The sequence below is a fragment of the Sinohyriopsis cumingii genome, chromosome 14, assembly GCF_028554795.1.
Source record: "Sinohyriopsis cumingii isolate HCF-2022 chromosome 14, ASM2855479v2, whole genome shotgun sequence".
Taxonomy (NCBI): domain Eukaryota; kingdom Metazoa; phylum Mollusca; class Bivalvia; order Unionida; family Unionidae; genus Sinohyriopsis; species Sinohyriopsis cumingii.
The window spans coordinates 47,288,620-47,313,552 of NC_142974.1; the positions used below are offsets into that span (position 1 = coordinate 47,288,620).

Consider the following 24,933-nt stretch of genomic DNA (forward strand, 5'->3'; position numbering starts at 1 on the left):
AAAATCAACATGTTTGGGGAAGTGGCTTTAAAAATAAAATACAACATCAACATGTCTGGGGAAATGGTTTTAAAAATATAAACTTCTAGATATATTGCCAGTTGTTAACTGCATATGTCAAAAATGGCATTGCTGCAAACAATTTCCCTGAGTTGACGTAGCTGCAAAAGTCTGATGGTTGCAGTTCCACTGATGACTGTTATATTAAGACAAAAGTTATTTCCGAAATGGAAACTGTCCTATCATGAAAGGGCCAAACAAAGAAATATGTTTCTGGTTATAATGGTTTTAAAATTAGGGTTCGCAGGTGTTTTTATCTTTGTAAACCTTTTATATATTTAGTGATTTTGGTAGTTTTTAAATTTTAAAAAATATTATTTTCTTCAAAAATTTTTTATCAAGGGGGAAAAAGTCAGCAATGAGAAACAGGGGTGGTTGGCAAACTGGAAAAACACTTTTTTTTTTATTTGTCCTAAGACTTGTTAGCTACCAACTCCCATGAAATGGATTTTCTGGCTGTAGCTAGAAATTTTGATGGCATAAAACATGGAAAAAGTAAACTTGCTTATTCAGCTGTATAATGGTATAGGTCTATAGATCCTTCACCATGACTGTATAAATAAATATATATTAATAAATTTCATGCAAATGTAGCTACCTGGACATCTGCAAAACCATCATTTTTCTTTATTTCCTTTACTGGTGTAAACTTTTCTCTTTGTTTTGATGGGGTATAGTGCAAGAGTGAAGGCATTATACTCCAACTGACAACACTATAGAAAAACAGTTCCCAATGTGATGTCATGTAATGTCTGGATCTAAGCTCTACATGTAGAAGTTGCATGTGCATTAAGCACAAGAAACATAAATACAAAAGGGTGGGGGTGGGGGTAGAAACAATAAAATACTAAATTTTACCTCTTTAATAAAATAAGCGACTGCTTCAAAGTAGCCTGGACACATACTGGTTTCATTGTGTGTCCCTCCTGGAAAAGGCACTAGTTTCTTTGAATGACTCCCACATACCTGCAATCGAATGTAAATCAACACATTTAGCAGAAAATGAAAACATGCAACAATCCCAACACTGACTCCCAAATTCTTCACCTTTTAATTTTCATGCAATCATAGTGTCATGCAAATTATTTCATGGAAATTAATTTGTTTGTCTTATGTACAAGCAATATCTCAGTCACAGAGTTTTGGTGCTCAATGTAAACTCTGAGCTTGTGTTCTGCAGATAAAATTCAACTTAATACAAGCAACATTCTTGTCAAGCAAGTTTCAAGTCAGCTCATCTCTACTTGTTCCTTCTAAATGACAAGATGGAAGGAGTCTAAAATAGACTCAGATAAAAGTTTAAAGATAATTATGATGTAGCAAAGCCCTGACAACCTGTACTGATGAGTCACTATCTGTTTATGGACAAAAATAAATTTACTTCTGAACTCTCCTCAGGTCTCTGGATATCTTGTTGAAAATCTCTCCTGGATGTCCAATGTAGAGTTCTACCTAGCTTCACAACCAAATATTAACTTATGCTTTGCCATATATGGAAATGTTTGCTTCTCTTCTAGGGCATAAGAAACTTGCTAGATTTGTCAACAATATTTTAGAAATGCACAAACCATGGCTAGTAAAGTATGGCGGTCTGGATTTGGTGCAGCTCTGCCACTTTTGCAGAGGCTGCTTTTAGTGCTGAGTGCCCAATGCATTGGCAAGTGACCGCAACCACTTTCAGGATAAAAGTTTCAGAGCTTTCACAAGAAGTTGGCCGATTTCCATTTTGCAGTTTCAGTTTTGAGTAAACTAGTTTCAGTGGCATGTTTCTTGGATAGTTACATGGTCAATGCTGTAGTGTTTCCATTATACCAATATTAAATTTGACAATGCCAGCAAATAGTTTTGTGTTCATTTCTATCTTTCCATAATTTTTTTAAAGCAAAAATTTCCTTTTCCAAGAAAATCATCCAATTCGTCTTTGGCCATGACAATTACAGTGTCAGCTGTTTAGCTGAATTTGAAGACTGACAGATGACATGCTGATGCCGACAGATGACATGCTGATGCAACACATTTTGGCCAGGAAATTGATTATGTTAAGGGATAAAGATGTTTTATAAGGTTTGTTCTTAGAGTAAATTTGTTCTTGTTGTTCTATTGGTAATACTCATGAAAGGGAAGAGCAGTTTCAACTTGAGTTGTGAAAATGTCAACTTGGAATTTGCCAATCAGGCACCAAAAACAAACAAACGCTGCAACAGTTCTTGTGTTGCAATTAAAATGCTATTCTGAACACAATGAACATAATTTTTCCATGTTAAACTGATGCACAAATATAAATGATACAACAGCATTGTTCTTTAAAGTACAATGTACCCTCATTATACAGGTATAATATACCTCATTATACAAAACCTAAGTATACCACAGTTCCTACTGTAACCTGTGTAAGGTCTCACATTCCATTATGCGTCAGTGTAACACAGTTCCTATTGTAACATGGGTAAAGTTATGCATCCCATTATAATTCATTATAACACAGTTCCTATTGTAATGGGTAAGATCTCGCATCCCATTATAATTCATTATAACACAGTTCATATTGTAACACGGGCAAGATCTCGCATTCCATCATAATTCATTATAGCACAGTTCTTATTGTAACATGGGTAAGGTCATGCATCCCATTATGCTTCGTTATAACACAGTTCCTATTGTAACATGGGTACGGTCAAGGAACCCATTATAATTCATTATAACACAGTTTTTATTGTACCTCTGGTATGGTCAATGATCCCATTATAATTTATTATAACACAGTTCCTATTGTAACACTGGTATGATCATGCATCTCAATATAATTCATTATAACACAGTTCCTACTGTAACATGGGGATGGTCATGCATCCCAATATAATCCATTATAACACAGTTCCTATTGTAACATGGGTAAGATCTCGCATCCCATTATAATTCTTTATAACACAGTTCCTACTGTAATACGGGTAAGATCTCGCATCCCATTATAATTCATTATAACACAGTTCCTATTGTAACATGGGTAAGATCTCACATCCCATTATAATTCATTATAACACAGATCATATTGTAACAAGGGTAAGATCTCGCATCCCATTATAATTCATTATAGCATAGTTCTTATTGTAACATGGGTAAGGTCATGCATCCCATTATGCTTCGTTATAGCACAGTTCCTATTGTAACATGGGTACGGTCAAGGAACCCATTATAATTCATTATAACACAGTTTTTATTGTACCTCTGGTATGGTCAATGATCCCATTATAATTTATTATAACACAGTTCCTATTGTAACACTGGTATGATCATGCATCTCAATATAATCCATTATAACACAGTTCCTATTGTAACACGGTCATAGATCCAAAAATACTTGTTCGGAGGGGCCCCGAGTGGCCGAGTGGTCTAAAGCGCTCTCCGTTACGGATCACTGCCATCTCACCTCTGTCTGCATGGGTTCGAGTCTCGGATTCGGCCAATGTGGATATGTGAGAAAGCTTGCCAGTAGCTTCTCGAGGGTCGGTGGTTCTTTCCGGGGATTTCCCGGGTTCTTCCTCCACCATTAATACTGGCCGCCATGTATAGCCTATCGTGTGCTGAAAAATGGCGTTAAGCCCTACAACAACAACAACAACTTGTTCGGAAGTACCATATACATTCATACATAAATAGTATCCAATTGCAAACACCACAGATATTGAATTGCCATCTCACAATGTTGTTTGTTTTACTGACTGGTTCTAATAAACTGCATAGACCTAGATCTGCCAGCACATTATGACATGGCAGGTCAGGGTCTGTGCAGTTTGCAGTAGCACTGGGCTTTAAGTACACACTGAATATATACTAAGGCAAAATAAATTCTGCAACTGTTAAAAAGCCCAATAAATGGACCTATCTGTAGACAATGAATTTGTCTGGTAATCTGGTAGTTCGGACAATCTGAATCAACTGGAAAATGTAAATGTGGGTAAGCAGGCAAAAATTGGTGAGTCAATACAAATGAACAATCATGTTCATTGTCTTCTGGATAATCTTTGTTCTGCTGTACTGTTATACTTGCCTCATACAAAGACTTCATCATTCTTGGAGGTATAAGTTCATCATCCAACCCTGAGAGGAATAATGCTGGCAGACTAACTTTTGCAATCCTAACCTCAGAAGGAAACTGAAAAGGACACATTAATTACAATACAATATCTACCTATATACACAAACAACATTATACACATATGTATAAACTTTTATCAACTAGTCAGTAGAAACAAATATGGCTTGGATAACAGACAAATTCTCAAATTCAAACTGACCTATCTACCAACAGCTGTCATGTCATTAGAAATTGCATTTGGTTGCTTATCAATCTTATCCAGTGCAAAAGATTAACCATTACTTGCTAGCACCTGTTGTGCTTAATGTTTCAAAGATGATGCATGCCACCCAATAGGTTAAACATCTATACAGTTTCCACTCTATAACATGTATAAATATAAGTAATAACTGTGTAAAATTTCATCGATTTATGTGAAAGATCCACAAACAACTGAAAATAGGACTCTAATAAAATGGTAACATTACTTTTAAAAAAAAAACAAAACATTTCTTGCTATTATGCAAATGTGTAATTCTGGCAATTCATCGCTTTGTACAGAACACTTCATATATCAACCATAGATCAAGTTACAATCTAGGTAATTCAACATTCAAAACTTCTAACACAGTATCATTATACTGTTGAATCAGATGTACATTTTCAATGATAATATTATGATCTGTTATATGACATTTCAAAACCTCATAAATATATTTACACTGCAGACACCATATCCACATTCGACACTATTTAACAATGCAGGAAATAGATAAAATTGTGTTAATGGAACATTGATGCCCCATTACAGCTTGAAAAATGATGTACATGCGAACCATAACTGTCATGTGTGTGTGTGTGTGTGTGTGTGTGCGCGCACGTATATGTATATATATATATATATATATATATATATATATATATATATATATATATATATATATATATATATATATATATGAAATTGTTTGATTTTGCACAATGGAGAGAATATTGGCATGCCTCTATGCTACTTTCATGTAATGTGGTTGAAATTTCTTTGGATGTTGTACTTGTGGAAACTGTACATGATCTAAGCACACAGGTAACCAAAATAGCTGCTCCCATGTGTTCTAAAGATCAGCGTGAATTAGCCTCAAACACTTCATTTAGCAGTTATTAAAGATGGGGAAACAAATTTTGCTATACTAGACAATACCAGTTTCTGAAAGTGCAATGAATGAATTACCAAATACATAAAACGTAAGAAAAGTTATTGCCTCTTTCTTTTCACAATTTACCTCTGCAATCTAAGAAGTAAAAATGACCAAGCGGAGTCAGCAGTGTTTGATAGGTGCAAATATGAAGTAAGGCATAGCTGCATACTCTATAACCCATATCACACCCATCAATCATAAGTCAAACCAAATGGAATTAAAAGCTCACTTAACAATACCTAACATATAGAAGGTGTTTTCTAAATGGCTAATATCACCAGTGAGGAAAACCAGGGAAATTATTTTCCTTCAAAAATCTAACCCTTTCCAAAATATGAAAATGTAGAGTGCCACCTAATACAGATGAGCATGACGAAATTAGGTTAAAAAAGGCATAATGATTATGTCAAAAGCATAATGGTTGGTATGTATTCAATGAAGATATGAGCTTTAAACACCGTCTTCCCAAAGACACTGAAGCCTCAATTATGGACTGAAGTGACCTAGTTCACAGACTGAAATACAATGCTTGAGATGATTCATGACTAGTGGCAAAGTATATGAACTTTTACCAAAGCTCTACCCTGTTTAATGCAGTACTTACAAATGTATGTATACACAACCCTGCATTGCATCTCCACATGCAAGGAAAAATGGGGACTATTATAAGTAACATAGAAATATCTCATAATGCAAAAAACTTACCTTATTCTTAAAAAATAATGTTGGTAGATAATCTAAAATTTTGACGCTAAATATATTTCTTGCTATATCTGGCAGGCTGGTAAAGGTATTTTCAAGTATAAGTCCAGCAAGCTTATCTGCATAGCTTGGATTTGTAGCCAGCTCTATAGCTACAGCGCCCCCTAGTGATGCCCCAAGGATGAAAATTTTTCTGAGATCAATATCTTTCCTCTGCATTAAGAAGTCTACAGAAGCTGCTGAATCAAAGTAGAGACCTAAAAAAGAAAGGTATATAATAATAATAATAATAACACTAAAGCTGTCTTCCTCCACCATTAATACTGGCCGCCATGTATAGCCTATCGTGTGCTGAAAAATGACGTTAAACCCTACAACAACAACAACAACTAAAGCTGTCAACACACACCCAGATACTTGGATACCCACCTATTCACAATAACCCTGGTAATAATAAAAATGGGTAACCGGGTACCCATTAAATATTAAAAGAAAAACATGTTTCCAGGTTCAGATCAAAGACATCAGGAGCAAGACAAAGAATAATGATTACAGTTCAAGACTCACGTCGCGTGACTATTGGCTGCTGTTCATTTATCCATCGTTAGACCTCTGTCTGATTTCCTAATTTTCTATTTATAACAACAGTACATAAAACAGTTCTAAGACAACTAATGGGTTTTTTGAATGTGAAACCATGTGTCATAGATTCATTGTATTTTAAAGTAAACTAAATGGAACAACCCAATTCATTTGAGGTAGGTTCAATCAAAGAGATGTGTGTTGAAGAACAAAAGATAGGACACGTCATCATTGGCTTGAATGACAATGTTTAAGCCACCTTTATTAAAAACTGATATATTTGTGATCAGTGTCAATGTTTGTTTTTAAATTCTGATTTCACTACATATATAAAATGTGAAACATGATTACTTCAGTACATGGAATAGTGTCTACGTGGGTTAGAGTCTTGGATTCGGCTAATGTGGGTATATGAGAAAGCTTGCCGGTAGCTTCTCGTGGGTTGGTGGTTCTTTCCGGGGTTTTCCCGGGTTCGTCCTCCACCATTAATACTGGCCGCCATGAATAGCCTATCGTGCGCTGAAAAATGGTGTTAAACCCTACAACAACAACAACAACAACATACGAAATGATGCACTATCTCCAAAATAAGCAAAGCCCATTATAATTCAATTTCTGAACAGCTCATGTGGTCTAGTGGTTAGAGCATCCACCTTGTATCTCAGAGGTCACAGGTTTGAACCCTAGCTGTGTCATACCAAAGATATACAAAATTGTAATAGCAGCTGCTGCACTTTGTGCTCAGCATTAAGAGGTTAGTGTTACAACTGGTTGGCCTGTTGTCAGGATAATGTGACTGGGTGGGACATGATGCTACATGTTTGTGGCATGATGCCCCAGTACTAGACATCACTAAAAACTGTCACACTGCAGACATCATAGCAATATGACTGATTTTTTTCATAAAGCTACCTTAAAAATCCCAAACACACACACATTAAATTTCAGAACACACAGACATAATCTGACTTTGTGAAGCTCATCAGCAAGGGGAAACATTTTATTTTTTTTATACAAATTACAAATGCCATATCAACATTGATTATTCTGGAATGTATGATATCAGTCTACAGAGCAACACCACCCAACAAGTTTGCCACTCCCTTGCAGCATTGCAGATGCAGAATATTCATTTTCTATGCTGAGAAAAATCAATGAGATCTTCAATGAAAGTTTAGTATCCAGTCTCAAGTTAATGCCAAGATGAACACAAATGACAGTTTTATTACTTTCACCTCCCACTCCTAACTACTGAGAACAGCAAGGACTGCATCCAGTATCCAATGAATTTTAAGGACAGAAACTTTTCTATAGGCTTTGTAGTGTAAGCCTTAATCTAATTAGCTTTGTAATATTACATGACAGTAAAAGTAATCAGATATTCCACACTGATTTATGTTATATGTTCAGTTGGGTTTAAGTTCCGTGGGAAAAACAATTTCAGGGCAGTCTTTTCTCCCCTCCCTAACTGGGCTTATGTCCTGTATTTAATAAATAGTATAGAATGCCTTCTGCTGATATTTTTCAATAACAAATAACATTACAGGCTTATATGAAAATATTAACTTATTCTCACTTGGACAACTTGGTTCTTTTAGATCACACATTACTCCCCTTGGGACCTCAAAACACTTTCAGTCCCTGAAACTAACACTTTCTTGAAATATTGCAGATATGCATGAATCATTCTTCTAAAACCTTTGTCCACCTCTTAGGACCACCCCCAATCACATCCTAAAGTTGTTAAGTTGACAGAAGTGGAAGGGAGTCACATGTCATTACTCATTCATGTACATATAATGCAACCCCGCTATAATGTGCCCCACTTTAATGCGAATTTGGATATAATGTGGTTGTGGCGTGGCTCCCAAAATTTTGTATATTCACACATGAAAAAAATATTTTTTGTTCAAAGTACATGAAACAGTGTATAAATAAATTAGTATCACTATGGGGATGAGATCACGTTTGAATTCCAATTTAATATGATCGTGGCGTAGTTCCTGAAATTTTAAATACATGGTTGTATATTTTTCTCGTACCAGGAATTTTTTTTTCTTTTAAACTATGAGAAATAGTGTGTCAAATGTTTATTATCATTTTGGGGAAGAGTTTGCGTATAAATTTTAATATAATATGATCGTGGCGTAGCTTCTGAAATTTAACAACATCACCAGGTTCTTGAAGTGTTATGCCAAAATAAACATTATCGGAAATGTTACTTATTACTGGTCCATGATTAAAGCCAGTAAGTCGTCTTTGTGATTGTCTTCAATTAATTCTGTATACAATCGTTGCTCAAACAATAGATAACACGTGTTTCTTCTTTAACTGCATATACAACCAAGCAGCAGACAATGCGGTGGTTGATAACAGATTCTCACAGTTTAATAAACATCAAAAAACAAAGGCTGCCAAGATGTTTGCTGGGCTTGTCGGTGTTATTAGACGCAATCTGTTGAAATTTTACATGAGCTCAACTGTAATTTTTTTTTTTTTACAAAAGTGACCTGTGACCATTGCTAGCCTATTGCGCTTAGTTCTCGGGTTTTAAATGTGTATGGGGTTTTCTTATGAATTCATTATTAATTTCTTATTTTTTATAAAAATATTTTACCGTTATGGAAAAGCAAGTTTACAAATGCAATTTGTTCTCTGCACTTTACGCCAAAAATTATTATCATTTTGGGGAAGAGAGCGTGTATGAATTCGAATATAATACGATCGTGGCGTGGTTCCTGAAATTTTAAATACTTGTACATGTACGTGTATTTTTCTCATACCCGGAAAAATACTTTTTTTTTAAAGTACGAGAAATAGTGTGTAAAACACTTATTATCATTTTGGGGAAGAGTTCGCATACAAATTCGAATCTAATACGATCATGGCTTGGCTTCTGAAATTTAACAATTTCACCAGGTTCTTGAAGTGTTATGCCAAAATAAACATTACAGGAAATGTTACTTATTACTGATCCATGAGTAAAGCCAGTAAGTCATCTTTGTAATTGTCTTCAATTAATTCTGTATACAATCGTTGCTCAAACAATAGCCGACATCTGTTTCTTTAACTGCATACACAAACAAACAGCAGACAATGCAGTGGTTGATAAAAGATTCTCACAATTTAATATTAAAAAAAAACGAAAGCCGCCATGATATTTGCTGGGCTTGGCGGTGTTATTAGACGCAATCAGTCGACCAGTAAATAATGTCTTTATTAGCTAGAAATTGAAAGGGTATGAAATTGTACATGCGTTCGGTTTATAAACGTGACTCATGACCATTGCAGGCCTATGCACTTAGTTCTCAGGTTTTATGGGTATGGTGTTTGTTCATGAACTCATTATTAATTTTCTATTTTTTTAATAAAAATATTTTACCGTTATGAAAAAGCAAGTTTACAAACGTAAGTCATTCTTTGCACTTTGCGCACTGATTACTATAGTAGTTTTCACACGTTTTTTTCTCGATATTCACAAAATCTGAAGTAAAAGTTATATGCATGCTGAAAGCATGTGTAGATTGTTAATTATTCTTGCTGTAGTTGTTCAAATGAATAGGCATACAAGCATTAATTATTGGGAATTTGCATCAGATAAATGTACACGGAAACGCATATGAGAAAAAATTTTGCAGTAGGAAATTTGAACAGACACCGCTCATAGACCCTGGAACGTAATGAACCATACATGTGTTTCGTCTTTCTTAACCTAATTTTGCTGTTAATTTTTCACATTGAATTCAGACACATAATGATGTGTGACAAAATTATTGAATAGTTTAAATATGTATACAATTTTTGCAATGGAATTACAGATATTATGGATTAATTGCAAGCCCCAACAGTACGATATCAGACGGCAAGTAAACGGTGTTGATACTCTGTTCATGCTGTATATTAGACGCTGAATTCAGACACAGTGATCTGGGAATTTTTTTATATTAAATATTGTAAATATGTTTGCAATTTTTCAATGGAATTACATGCATTATAGATGAACTGCATGCCATGACGTCACGATAGCAAACAATGTTAATACCCTATTCATCGTACACATTAGACATGAATGCATGTATATGTGCCAATGAGTTGTTCTCGGAAAAAGTAAAATACTGTAAAACCCCGCATTAACGCGATCCAAATTTTTGGACCCCAATTATCGCGTTATAGCGGGGTTCCACTGTACTGACATGCATAATCGCCTGTCCATCAAAATGCATTGGGATAATGATATTTTAATTAAATCATGTTCTTTATACCTTTTTCAGAAGCAGAGCCAGCACTTTTACCATAGCCTCTGTATTCAACCATCAGTATGTTTACATGACACATCAGGTACATTGCTTGAGCTATCATTAACCTATAAATAAAAGAAAAATAAATAAATTTCAAAACCACTGTGTTATGTCTTATTGATAGGTGCATTACCATATTCTTATTCATATGAGAAAAAAATGAAGATTAACCAGGTTCTATTCCAGAAAATTTGTAGATGGGTTCATATCTGACCCCAAAACAAAGTGTACATTCCACACTACATGTCAGTTTCACTCCTGAAAATTTCACCTTAAGGGTCAAACGTTATGATCAGTGCTACATAATAACCTTTGACCTTCTTGCTGTTTGAATAACGAAGCAAGCACACCTGCCTAAGTGAAATCTGGGGATATACATGTATCTATGATTACAGAGTAATTACAATACCTTAAGAAATTGAATAAGGATACAGATCACTGAATTACATTTTCTCATACTATGAAAATGATAAGGCTGCTTTGGGGTTCAAGAGGGCACTGCTGTGATAAGTAACACACTGACAATACACAACCTGCTCCAGTTTCAGTCAATTCAAATAACTGTTTCAAACACTTTCCCTTGCTGAGACCTTCACTTTGAGGCAGGCAGTCAGGTCACAGGATGCAACACACCGTCTTGTCATGGCATGCAACTGAACATGATTTCAATAAAATCTCTCCACTGAATGTATGATGCAACATACAGCAATAGTGCAATTTAATACGATAAACAGTCTTGTTTTCACAGAAGAAAAAGGCATGGTGGTATGGACCGTAAGATATCATGCACACTAAGCAATAAAAAATACTGAAGACATGATAAGCCTCTGATAGTGCTGGGGGGATTGGATACTGAGGTTTAAAAGATATGGTTAAATGACAGAAAAAAGACAAAAATGAATACGAAGTCGTGACATAATCAACAGCACGACAGGATTTCCTCCAGTGAACAAGGAGAGATAGAAGAACATGTGGCCTGAAGAGACAGAAATTTGATGGTTTAAATGTTGAGTACATTCCACCCTACATGTCAGTTTGACTCCTGAAAATTTCACCTTAAGGGTCAAACGTTATGATCAGTGCTACATAATAACCTTTGACCTTCTGAGTTTACTAATTTGATGGTTTAAATGTTGAGTTTGAATGTGAATCTTGCTTAGTACTCTTTGAACTCTAATTTTACATGGCACAAGATTAAGCCAGGTGCAGTTGTTCTATTCTGCCTCCAATCCAAAATATGCTTGCAAAAGTAGACAAAACTTTATCATGTTTCACATGATTAATGGTATAAATAAATAGTGTACATTTCCTTCCCAGCTTAGGTATGGCAAACTATGATCACTACCAGGAGGATGAAGACTTCTCTATTCTGTCACGTGAAGTTTGACATGGACATAACATTAATTTTTACTGAAGCAGTTAAAACAATGACATTCTGTAAAATATCTGATTTTGTGTCAATCAGAGCATTTACATATAAATCTAGTGACTTGAAAAACACCAGACGAGAATGCACACTCTTGAGTTGCCCAACTTTCAAAGTTACATTATCACAGTCAAATATGTTGTTGTTGTTGTTTTAGGGTTTAACACCATTTTTCAGCACAAGATAGGCTATACATGGCGGCCAGTATAACTGGTGGAGGAAGAACCATGGAAAACCCAGGGAAGAACCACCGACCCATGAGAAGCTACTGGCAGGCTTTCCCACATACCCATGCTAGCAGAGCCTTGGACTTGAACCCACGCAGACAGAGGTGAGATGACGGTGATCCGGAATGGTGAGTGCTTAAGACCACTTGGCCACTTGGGGCCCCCACAGTCAAATATGATAGTTGAGCCACTTACAATGAGATCTGGTCAAGTTGAGTTGTTGCACACAACAAGGTGTTGTTACCCAGATAGAGGTGAGTACTGCCAAATGAAATTGTATTGCAATATATTGCAATAATAATTCTTGCACTGCAATATGTATTGCTAACAAGCTAAACAGTTTGAGAACTGATGCAAAACCAACTGTCAACATGATCTGCTAACCATTAAAAAAATTGTCATAATAAATAACATATCAGTTGCATTTCTTCTAATTATGGAACAAATGATAAGAATTGCAGGTAAGTGATGGGACTTTGCAACTTACCATTTGACAATTACAATGCTGAAATGGAGATAAGTAATTGCTAGTAAGAGATAATCTGTGTTGATAGTCTGTCAGACTGCCACAGCATCACAGATTTGAGTGCAGATTTTGCTGTGCTTTTATGTGATTATTAGGTGCATATTTACTGTATATGGAAGCTCAAAAGTAAAGGCATGAGATGTGTAATTTATACAAAACATGAAGGATAGCATGACAAATACTTAAACCATAGATGGCACTACTAAGCCCACTTATAAAGTTAGGAAGCTATATTGGCAACATATGCAGTGGTCATGCTACCAGGCGAAGTGGCGACCAAGTTGCCTAAAAAGTGTAAACATCGCCTTCTTCTGTTAGGAAAGCAAAAACGACTTCGCCCTGTGAATTGTTTTAGAGGAACATTGAATGACCATCTGTATGAGATGCTCCCTCGCCTTGGCCAGGTTACTTCCAGTGTTGTTATATATAGCTCAAGGAGAAATGTACGCTTCAAGCCATCAAATAGTTGGTGCTGATATCAATTATGCCTACTAACAAACTCTTAACCATTTCCTGAGTAAATTAGCAACTATTACTGCCTGATTTCCAAAAGTCATCCGTTGAGGATAAAAACATACAAACTTGTGTTTCAAAACTTAAATTTATGTAAATAGCAGCTTGAGTTTTAAGAATAGAATCATTAACATGAATATTTTAACTGCTGCATGTATATTATTTTGTTGATAAAAATCTGTTTGGAACTGTAATAGCAGACATGGCTGTTCTGGGAAGTACAGTTTTATTAGATTGTCTCTTTTCGTAAACCACTGGGAAAATATATTCAGGAAAATATCTAGTTTGTAAGAAAGCTGAGACTAGATATTATGTTATTAAAGATTTAGCTTTAAAATGCCATTATGCAGGTCATAAACATACATGACAATGCTATCTTGTGGAATTTGATGAGACATTGTAAGGTCAAATTCTGAATTTACTAATTTTTGTGAAAATATGAAGAAACAAAAAAAAACCAACAAAGCAAATACTATTTAACCAATGCCTTATGTTACACCAAGTATGCAGACAAACAATAAAGTCTTACATTTGCAATCCTATCAATCGACTGTTGTAACGAAGCTAGAAAGTGAATAGTTACATTAGGTAAAACCCTTTCTAAAAATATATGCACTTGCATGTTGGCTGTGTTGATGCGATTGAAAAAATGTTAAGTTCATTCATATTCTGACTTTAATTCTTCAGTGTATTGTCAAAAGAACAGGCATGGTAAAGTTTTATTGGCAGCCAAGAAATTAGTACAAACAGTATGATCTGAAAAATGTGTACATTTTCTGTCATGTACATGGTGCAGGCGTTGTTTCAAACAAGTTTAGAAATCTTTTCAAATGCCATTTTATAATGAACTTTCAGAAAATAAAAATAAAACAATTCTTGATTATGGGTAGCTGTTTAAGCATTTGTACTAACATGCAATTTGCAATAATGTAATCTAGTTACTCAGGTAAAATTCATTACAATGTATAGCTTTTGTTGTTCTCTTTGTAACTTATATTGTCAAAATACACTGAATACGAATATGATAGTTTTTAAACATGCACCAAATGTTTTTATAATGTAGATAGAACGTATGATCCACGGATTAGCAATAGAACAATGTATTTAAAAACAACAATGGAAAAATTAGCGGAGAAACAGATGAAAAATGGATGACATGCATGCTTTCTTGAAAATTGTCTGGAAAACAATCTTGTGCCAAATGGATTGCGTTTAAAACTAAAAGTTCATTTTGGGAATGATACAGCATCAAAGAAGTTCCAAGAATCTATTGACTCCCTATTGAAAAATGTATCTTTGGAAATATGTGATAGACTAAAAGAATATCAGAGGAGAGTGATCAAGATAGGCAAAGAACTAGAAGAATGTAGAGATGAACTAAAAACTTTGATAAAAGGCAATACTGGCATTTTTAATGAACAACTTTTTAAAAAAACGGAATCTAAAAACGATGAACTATTATCAAGTCAACTTAAAAAATTACAGAATTTACGGAGAGAGAAAAACAATTTTCCAGGGCAGCGAGAAAATCATCATCAAAAATTACTAGAGAGAAATCAAAAAGATCTAATTGACAACCAAATGAATCCGCAGAGGAAATTAACTTCCTCAATGTTAAAAATAAACATGCAGGAACTGAGAATCACACACGAAATAAACAATGAGCATGAAATGAAAATGAAATAGAACAAGCATCGCCAACATCAAGAATAACCTATCGGCCAAATCACACAGAAAAAAATAATCGACCCATTCAAAACAATTCCAAGAATGATCAAGCATAAAACTTAACAGCCCCAGGCACACAAAAGGAAACCTATGCAGATGCAGTATAAAATGGGGCAAAGAAAATTACACAGGAATCCAATGTAACCCTAACAGTAAAAATAGAAAGACTAATGAAAACCCTAAAGGATTTGTTGCAGACAATAAAAACAGAAGAAAGAATAGGAGATTTATTAAAATACAAAACAAGAACAGATGGAGAAAATAAAAGAAAAGAAAATAGGAAATCGAAAGAGGAAAAGAAACTGTGTTAAACCTTTCTAAGCGAATTCTAACTAATAGTGATTACATTCTTCTGGGTAAAGGGTATATTGTCCGAGAACCAAAGTGCATGATAATAATAATTTAGCAGAAGCATTTTTAAACTACACAAGATCATTAAAACTACAAGAATTTTTCTCACAATCATGTATATATTCACAATATGAAATTAGTTTTCAGCTACAAAATAAGCCCTTTTTCAATAAAAATAGAATCATCATTTACACCTTCGAGTGGGAAAGATATTTATCTCGATTTTTATATTGAGCCAACTGAACAAGTAATTTTAAATAGCAGTTCTAAAAGAAAACATTTTACAAACATAATTAAAGAAGAACTAAATTCTTTAATGTACCTTATCACAAAACAAAAGTATTATCATTAAAAAAGCTGATAGTAATAATGAATAAGGAGGATTATATTAAGGAAGTAGAAAGACAATTAAATGATGAAGAATATTATACAAAACTTTCCTATAATCCTTCCGAAGATATTAAAGAAAATATAAGCAAAGATATTAATAAAATCTATATACATGATTGCTTCATATATGATGAATTAGATATCTTCCCAAATAAAATATGCACACCTCAGTTTTATATTTTACCCAAATTACATAAAACGGTTGATACGTCACTAGCTTTAGGATATCCAGGTAGACCCATTATTTCTACAATTAACTCAATTACAAATGATATATCACAATATATTGATATTTTACAACCACTGATGAAATCACTACCTTCATATGTCAAAGATACTTTTGATTTCATTACTAAATTGAAATCTTTACCGAAACTAACTGCAAATTCATTCTAGTTAAACTTGATTTGGTTTCACTGAACACAAATATACCACACAATGATGGTTGTTGTTGTTGTAGGGTTTAACACCATTTTTCAGCACACGATAGGCTATACATGATGGCCAGTATTATTGGTGGGGGAAGAACCCAGGAAAACCCCGGAAAGAACCACTGACCCAAGAGAAGCTACTGGCAAGCTTTCTCACATACCCATATTGGCTGAATCTGAGACTAGAACCCATGCAGACAGAGGTGAGATGGCACTGATCCATAATGGAAAGCGCTTTAGACCACTAGGCCACTCAGGGCCACCCCACAATGATGGTATTGAAACATGTAAATATTATCTTGAAGAAAACGAATATACATGTAAAGTATCAAAAGAACATTTGTGATTTGATAAAACTTGTGCTTGAAAATAACTTTTTCAATTTGGTAATACAAACTATCTCCAAAGTTGGTAACAGCAATGGGTAGTCCTATGGCACCTTCTTATGCATCTTTATTTATGGGGAAATTAGAAAATGATTTTCAAAATAAATGCTTCTTAAAACCAGATGTTTGGTTAAGAATTTTAGATGATATCTGAATGATTTGGAGTTATTCATTAGAAGACCTTTATTATTTTATAGACTGTTTAAACAAATTACATCCAACAATAAAATTTACATTCAATATGTATGAAAATAAAGTATCATTTTTGGACATAGAGGTTGTGATAAATGAAAATAATGACATCACTACCATGGTTCATGTTAAAAACATGAATATTCATCAACATGTTGAACATTCTTCATGTCATCCTAAATCATGTAAACACAGGGATACCATATCATCAGGCAAAAAGATACAGAAGAATTATTTCAGATGACACTGTTTTTAAATCATCCCTGACAGAGTTAGGTAAGCATTTTTAAACAGAAATTACCCTATTGACATCATTAATACTGCTTTCCAAAAATATATTCTCTTACACAACTTGAATCTTTACAATGTAAAATCAAAAACAGAGATGAAGATATCATTCCTTTTATTATCGAGTACAATCCAAGTTTGCCTAATATAGTTAAGATTATCAATAAATACTGGGATTTATTAAAATTATCATGTAAAGCAAGTGTTAAATTGCTTCACTAAAGCAAACCCATACTTGCTTATAAAAGGACTAAAAACCTTAAAGATTTCCTCATTAATTCTAAACTAGAAAAAACATCATATAAAATAGGATCATCAACTAAATGTAATTGACCTAGATGTTCGCATTGTTCATTTATTAATGAAAATACTTCTTTCAATTATAGTAATAATACAAAAGAAACTTTTAATATGCATTGTGATACTAACTGTGCAACGTCAAATGTTATTTGATCACATGCAAAAAATGTGGAATCCAATATATTGGAAAAACCAGTCAACAAATATGTAAACGTATGAACCAACACAGATCAGATATAACAAATTATATTGATTAATCATTTTTATCTCATGCTGCCGCACATTTTAACCAGAGTTCCCATATTTTGCAAGATTTCTCGTTTTAACCTATTGTTATAGCTGATTCTGAGATGGAATGTCTGCTAAAGGAAACCTATTGGATTCACCATCTTGATACGGTATATCCAAAAGGTAAAAATTCCAAAACACTAAATGCCATTCATTAATCAAATTTTGTTGTATAATTATGTCCCCTGTTCAAACTAGTTAAGAATATTTTTATATTATTCTCATTTACAGAATAACTTAACTAGGAAAGTATAAACTAATATCATAAAAATAAGTTTACTAAGTCTGTAAAAATGAAAGGGAATTTTAAAACATTCTCAACATATTATAATTGTTTGTAAAATACTTGATAGTAAGTATTATGCACACCATAATTTTTTATTATATAAATTGAATTCTGATGAAACAATGAACATATGTCAAAAACATATCAGGATATAATATATTTATTTTTTACTTTTTGATTTTTTTTCCTTCTTCAAATGTGCATTATACATAATACAAATATTGACAAAACTGTTTATCTCTACTTATATATATATTATACAATAAAACCTGTTACAAGAGACCGCCCCTTCTGCCAACAAAAAAGCAGTCTCTCAAGAAAGGTGGTCCCTCATAGCAGGTTTATACAAAAGGACATTTCCAAGGTCCAGTTTCTGAACAAGTTAAAGAAAAAAAACCACAATCACTGTACATACATTCTACTTTTTACTGATACCGGTAGTTCTTGTTAAAATATTGTATGCATTCATCTAAATACAAAATTATATAGCAATAAAGATATACTTGCATCATTAAGCATGAAATCACATTTACATTTGAAGATCACATATTTTATCATATGAAATCAATTCTGATTTACTCCTTTTCCTTTATAACAACCTAAATGTGTTTTACCGACATTTAAAGTGAGGTTTTTTTGCGAGTGGTCTGCTCTTTTTCACTTCTTTCAGTTACAATAATTCTTTTCTCCAACCTTAAAATTTGTCTCTTTTTAGTCAGATATTTGTCCATTGTTATTAAGGTTCTAGTTGTTAACATTATTAGTGCTTGGTTGTAAAATCGAACAAAAAGACGGTTTTGACTAGGCTCTGGGAAAATATGAAAAATCTATACATGTGCATTGCATATCTAACAATTAATGAAATAAAAAGAAACAATTATCTCATCCAGAAACAGAACCATTTACTCAGAGACAAAAGTCAATGGTTTCATTCAAAGAAGACATACAGGGATTAACTCTATAAGCAATGTGTGTAACCGGGTCACACCAATCTGAATAGATGACAGCTTTGTGATTGGGATGTAATCACTTAACATCAAGGGAAAATGCAACAAACATCACAAGTCTTGAACAACATCAATCAAATCCCCATAATAAATCTCTCTTGCTGGTTTAATAGACCATAACCTTATTCACCCACAGGCAATACGTATTAACTCAAAAGAAGAACAATATTTGTGACCACTACATCAATTTTAAAATTTTTAATTATTCCTTTTATGTTTGTTTTTTGTCAGAACAATCGTTACTATTCATGCGATCATTGTAAAGATTACATATAGGTCAGTGGTGTCTGTCTATGCTCTTGCGATAACGGTCATCCATAGGGATGCTGGGTCCTACTCATACATATGATCTATGATAAGGCCGGGAAGCAGGCTAAGTGCTGGAATAATTAGTCTGGTTCACTGCTTTGTATGCTCCCTGCGTTGCTCTCCGCAACACAAATAGTGGAGAACAATGCAGGGAGCATACAGAGCAGGGAACCAGACTAGGAAATAATCTTCATCTACTTTAGTATGGTTTACAACAGAAACTATACAACAGAAACTATACAACACTATAAGCATAACTAAAAAGTTTCATATATCAGTAGCCAGCCTATTTTGTTTTAGAACAGCATGAGTAGTAGTTGTTACAGGGATTAAATAAAGGTCGGTGGAGTTTATCCTCGTTTTTGATATGTGGTTGTTCAAAGCAGTGTTGAAATGAATATTTTGACAAGATATCATGGTCACTGGTCGTGTTCAGCAGGTGGTAGCTCATGACAGTGTTTATATAATAAATCAATCTGTGCATTACAATTGTGGTCAGAAATGACAGGTGGTCACTTATAACAGCTTTTACTGTATATATAACAGTTTTTAATACATGCACATATATATATATATATATATATATATATATATATATATATATATATATATATATATATATATATAGTGTGTCTCACGTTGCTCCCACTTCTCCCTGTTTAGCTCTCAATTCTGTCCAAAAGAAGAAGTCACTTCTCCCTAAAATTCATGTCTAGCTTGACTCCTGATATGAAATAACATCAATCTGTAGTGGGGCCAACCAATACAAGTAATTGGTCAAGGACTGTCCAATACAGATTATTGGTCTAAGACCAACCAATACAGGTAATTGGTCAAGGACTGACCAATACAGATTATTGGTCTAGGACTAACCAATACAGGTTATTGATCCCTGACTGACAAATTCAGGTTATTGGTCTAAGAAAGACTAATACGCTATTGGTCTAGTGTAAACAGTGTTCAAATGAAAAAAAATCAACAATAATAACAACTGACTAAAGTTAATTTTTTACTGTTACTTTTAAAGTTAATGTGTATTTCCTAAAAACTGATTGGATAATCAAGTTTCAAATGTATTATTATTGAAAAATTTTAAAATTACCTATGTCCAATATTTCCAGCATTTCCATGGAAGTAGACAATGGTGGCTGCTCCAGGATGTGGATGTTTAATCAGAACTACGTTTATGCTGACACCATCCTTTGTTGTAATGAAATGATTCTCATAACGCATCCCAAAGTTATCAGGTGACATAACATACAACCTTGAGCCAGGCGGCTGATTAGGATAGTACAAAAACATATCCTGTGCATTGTAGAAAATTCCTGAAAGTATTAAAAACAGAAACACTGAAATGATATGAAAAAACACTGATCTGCTATAATTATTAATACCTAGAACTTACGGATCATGCACAAACACAACAATTAAGTTGATCACTTATAGGTTAAACTCAATAAGATAAGAACCAGTCTAACATTTATCTCTTATGGCAAAATGCAAGGATTCAAAAGGAAAATGTTATACTAGAGACTGCGCCATTTTCTACAAGATCTTCAAGATCACTGTCATGGTGACCATACTGAATTTAGCATCTGCACTTTCAATTATGACAACTAAACATTACAATGTCTTCTGTTGAAAACCCCATGTTGATATGACTGGTAATTGGTGGGGAGGGAGCAGCGATCATAAGATTTTCAAGACAGATGCCATGGTGGCCATATTGGATATCAACTTGGCATATTGTTCATTTAGAAAGAACTAGATACCACAAGATATCTGGTGAAATAAGCCATAATGAAAGACCTAAAGCACTGTAACCAAATTACGTCTACATAAATATCTAGGATTTTGATAATAAATTATGCTTGTTGACTAAAAAACTAAACGCAGTATGATGTGTTGCTTAAAGATAAAATATAAAAGTGAATGGATTATGGTAATTTATTAATTATTCTATTGTTTTGGCTAATTTACAGATTAAAATGGAATTAAACCAATTAAATCAATTATTATAGAAAAGAAACTGTAATCTCTTACTTGACTCCATCTAGTTTCAAAGAAAATTAAAGAACAGCAAGGTAAAGCTAATGAGAATGTTGTGACTTTAACATCACCAACAGCCACAATTATCACAGTTCTCAAATGAATTTTTTAAAAATTCTTTCATTGTAATACTACTGTACATATTTCCCAACAAATGAGCACCAGTAAACTGACAACATCAATACATGCATAACGTCATGGATTACGCAAAGAAAAAATATTGTTATTGGAACTCCTGTTTTTAGGTTGGGACTCCAAATGTTATCTCAAGGATAGGGTCTTGGACTGCAACATTCAAAATCATAATGTTGGTGAAAATGCATGCTGGACTATAAAATACCAATACAAGAGAGCAGTTTACAGACATGTTACTTGTTTACAGATATGCTAGATATGTTACTTGTTTACAGACATATTACTTGTTTTCAGACATTGACAGAAATGTTACTTGTTTACAGACATAATAGAAATGTTACTTGTTTACAGACATGATAGAAATGTTACTTGTTACTGACAATATATAGATATGTTACTTGTTTACACACAGGATAGATGTTATTTGTTTACAAACAATATACAGAAATGTTACTTGTTTACAGACAATGTATAGAAATGTTACTTGTTTACAGACAGGATAGAAATGTTACTTGTTACTGACAATATATAGATATGTTACTTGTTTACAGACAGGATAGATGTTATTTGTTTACAGACATGATAGATATGTTACTTTTTTATTACAATAAAATCTCCATAACAATGAGATTATGCTTTGAGTAAATAAATCTTAATTGTTTTCTGCTGAGATGTTCACTTAAGGTTGACTATTATGACAAAGACTTGGGCAACTTTATACAAAATTGTATGCTGATACAAACACATACATTTAAATACATGCTTACAAGTAAATACAAATTGAAGAAAAAAATCTTTGTACCACTACAAACATATCAGAGATGTATTCTTAAAGGATCCATTTTGAGGTTAAGGACAGACTTTGTCTCCAATATTTCTCAGATCATATACATCAGTATCAAATTATATACCACAAAACCTGTATAATAATTCTGACTGAAGCAGTTCGGTAATTTTGTGGGCAGTAATTTACTGATTAACAAAGCATGTTACTCAGGGACACACATTGATTTTCAGAATAATTCTACACCCATATAATCATTTATGATAGAAACGAAAAAAGTGAGCAAGGAGATAAGGTTGTGTTTATATCGTGTCTCAAAATCAACAATGTTTATATCTTGCCAGAGAAATCAACAATTATGTTTATATCTTGCCAGAGATATCAACAATTATGTTTATATCTTGCCAGAGAAATCAACAATTATATTTATATCTTGCCAGAAAAATCAACAATTATGTTTATATCTTGCCAGAGAAATCAACAATTATGTTTATATCTTTCCAGAGAAATCATCAATTATTCATATATCTTGCCAGAAAAATCAACAATTATGTTTACATCTTGCCAGAAAAATCAAACCCTTCCTATTCATGGCTGCTATCATTTACTTTTCTGCATTGCACCAAACTGAGGTTACTGGCTCCAAAACGTGCTTATTTCGCGAATTTTGCCTGCTGGGACAATATTGCTGACCTGATGAATAGAAAATATCTCAGGAATAAAACAAGCCATAGAGGTCGTGTGCCTTTAAAGACGAAAATAGCAGAAGTAAATCGAGGGTCATGGGTGGAACGAAAAGTTACTTACCTTCTCTCTTATATAGTATGATATACTGGGTCCTATATCAGAAAGGGTCATGGGGGTAATCTGAAATATTTTTGTCACTATGATTTTTTTCCTTCAGATTTTTTTTTTTTTTTTTTCAACATTAAACTGGCGTCGAGCACCTGTGTGTCGACATACACTTCAGTGTTCCTCACCCTAAACCCGATTTGTATTTCTTACCCAAAATAGCTAGGATGAAGCACACTAAAGCTACGATTCCTCCCTGTGTCCAATAAATCAGTAGCAAGATCAGCGTAGCAGACATACAAAGCTTCCAAAATCTTAAAAATATTGCTAGCAAAATTCTGTAAATAAGTTCCAGCGTACGGAGCGTGCCACTAGATCGTGCCATGTCTGGATCAATGTCAACTTTTAAATTTAATTTTGGTGCTGTCATTCCAGAATTTCACTAACAAGAATCCTGCCATTAATTTTTTAACCTACTATAGATGTTACGTACAATGATCTGTTTTTATTTTGGTTAAATTTGCTACACATGTTAAGATACACTGGTTGCAAAATGAAAGTTATCAGATATGTTCCACCATGGTGAAAAGTGTCGGTTCATTCTGAACATTGGTTGCTTTAACGATTCTGAAGGATAAACAGAAAGATATACAGAATGATGGTATCGGTGTAAACTTAACTCTTTCCTTGTAGAGTTTATCCGAGTCAGCAGACTTATTCAATTTCATTCTCAATATTTTCATAATCTTTATTTATATATGAAAATGTTACATATGAAAAATTATCCTTATGCAGCTTAAAATACTGTGATAACACAACGGGCAAATTTTATACTGATTAGGAATTACATGATGAAAAACATTGACTTATTAGAGCTATTTTACTGTTTGCTTGAACACTCGGACATACATAACAATAATAATAGCACAAATATGTTCCTTTAATAAAAGATAATAACCCATCCACCCTTTAAAATTTAGATTACAATGCATGAAAATCATGTTATCTAAATAGATTTTACAATTCAGTGGATATAAAATAAAAGTCGTATTATTTGCGTATTTACCCATTCCATGATAATATCTGAGCTCTAGACCCCCACCTTTTTGGGATGCAGGGGTGGATGGGGATACACCAAAACTTTCATTATTAAGCAATAAAAACAGGTATAATTGGGTTCATAAATTCTTCAAAAGTTAATTTATTTGAATTTCCAGTCTTATAATACAAAAAATTGTTTAACAGCTTACATATTATAGTATGAAACCAGCCTCATTTGTGCGAGATAGAGGTCTTTACGGCTGCATTTAATTTGACTCATGTAGTACATTAACTTAGTTTAACATTTCACATCATATCGAAGATGAAACTATTGAGCTAATTGATTTAGGACTTGAACCAACATCTTTAATGGCAAGGAAAATTCTTAAAATGATGTTGATATATGTTGACAATGACGTCGGTTTAAAATCTTCCTATGTTCTCTTTAAATGCTTTTTCACCGCTCATCAATTCGTTATCTCTCAGGTTTGTTTCTAACACTTCAACATCATCTTCTAGCTCCTCTAACTAACTCAGTATCGTATATATCATCTGAAGTAATGGATTCAAG

At 33.6% G+C, this 24,933-nt stretch overlaps 1 protein-coding gene across 1 annotated transcript in view; it reads right to left on the bottom strand.

Moving 5' to 3' along the window:
• LOC149783712 (protein ABHD13-like) overlaps positions 1-23,910 on the bottom strand; it is a 32,782-nt gene extending 8,872 nt beyond the window's left edge. The window contains exons 1-6 of the mRNA XM_089931953.1: positions 23,535-23,910; positions 20,664-20,886; positions 10,878-10,978; positions 6,037-6,290; positions 4,109-4,213; positions 919-1,026 (exon numbers count right to left, since the gene is read on the bottom strand). Of these exons, the coding sequence (XP_089788079.1) occupies positions 919-1,026; positions 4,109-4,213; positions 6,037-6,290; positions 10,878-10,978; positions 20,664-20,886; positions 23,535-23,751 (1,008 nt within the window). The 5' untranslated portion in view covers positions 23,752-23,910. The remainder of the gene's footprint in view (positions 1-918; positions 1,027-4,108; positions 4,214-6,036; positions 6,291-10,877; positions 10,979-20,663; positions 20,887-23,534) is intronic.
• Between the last annotated feature and the right edge of the window lie 1,023 nt (positions 23,911-24,933).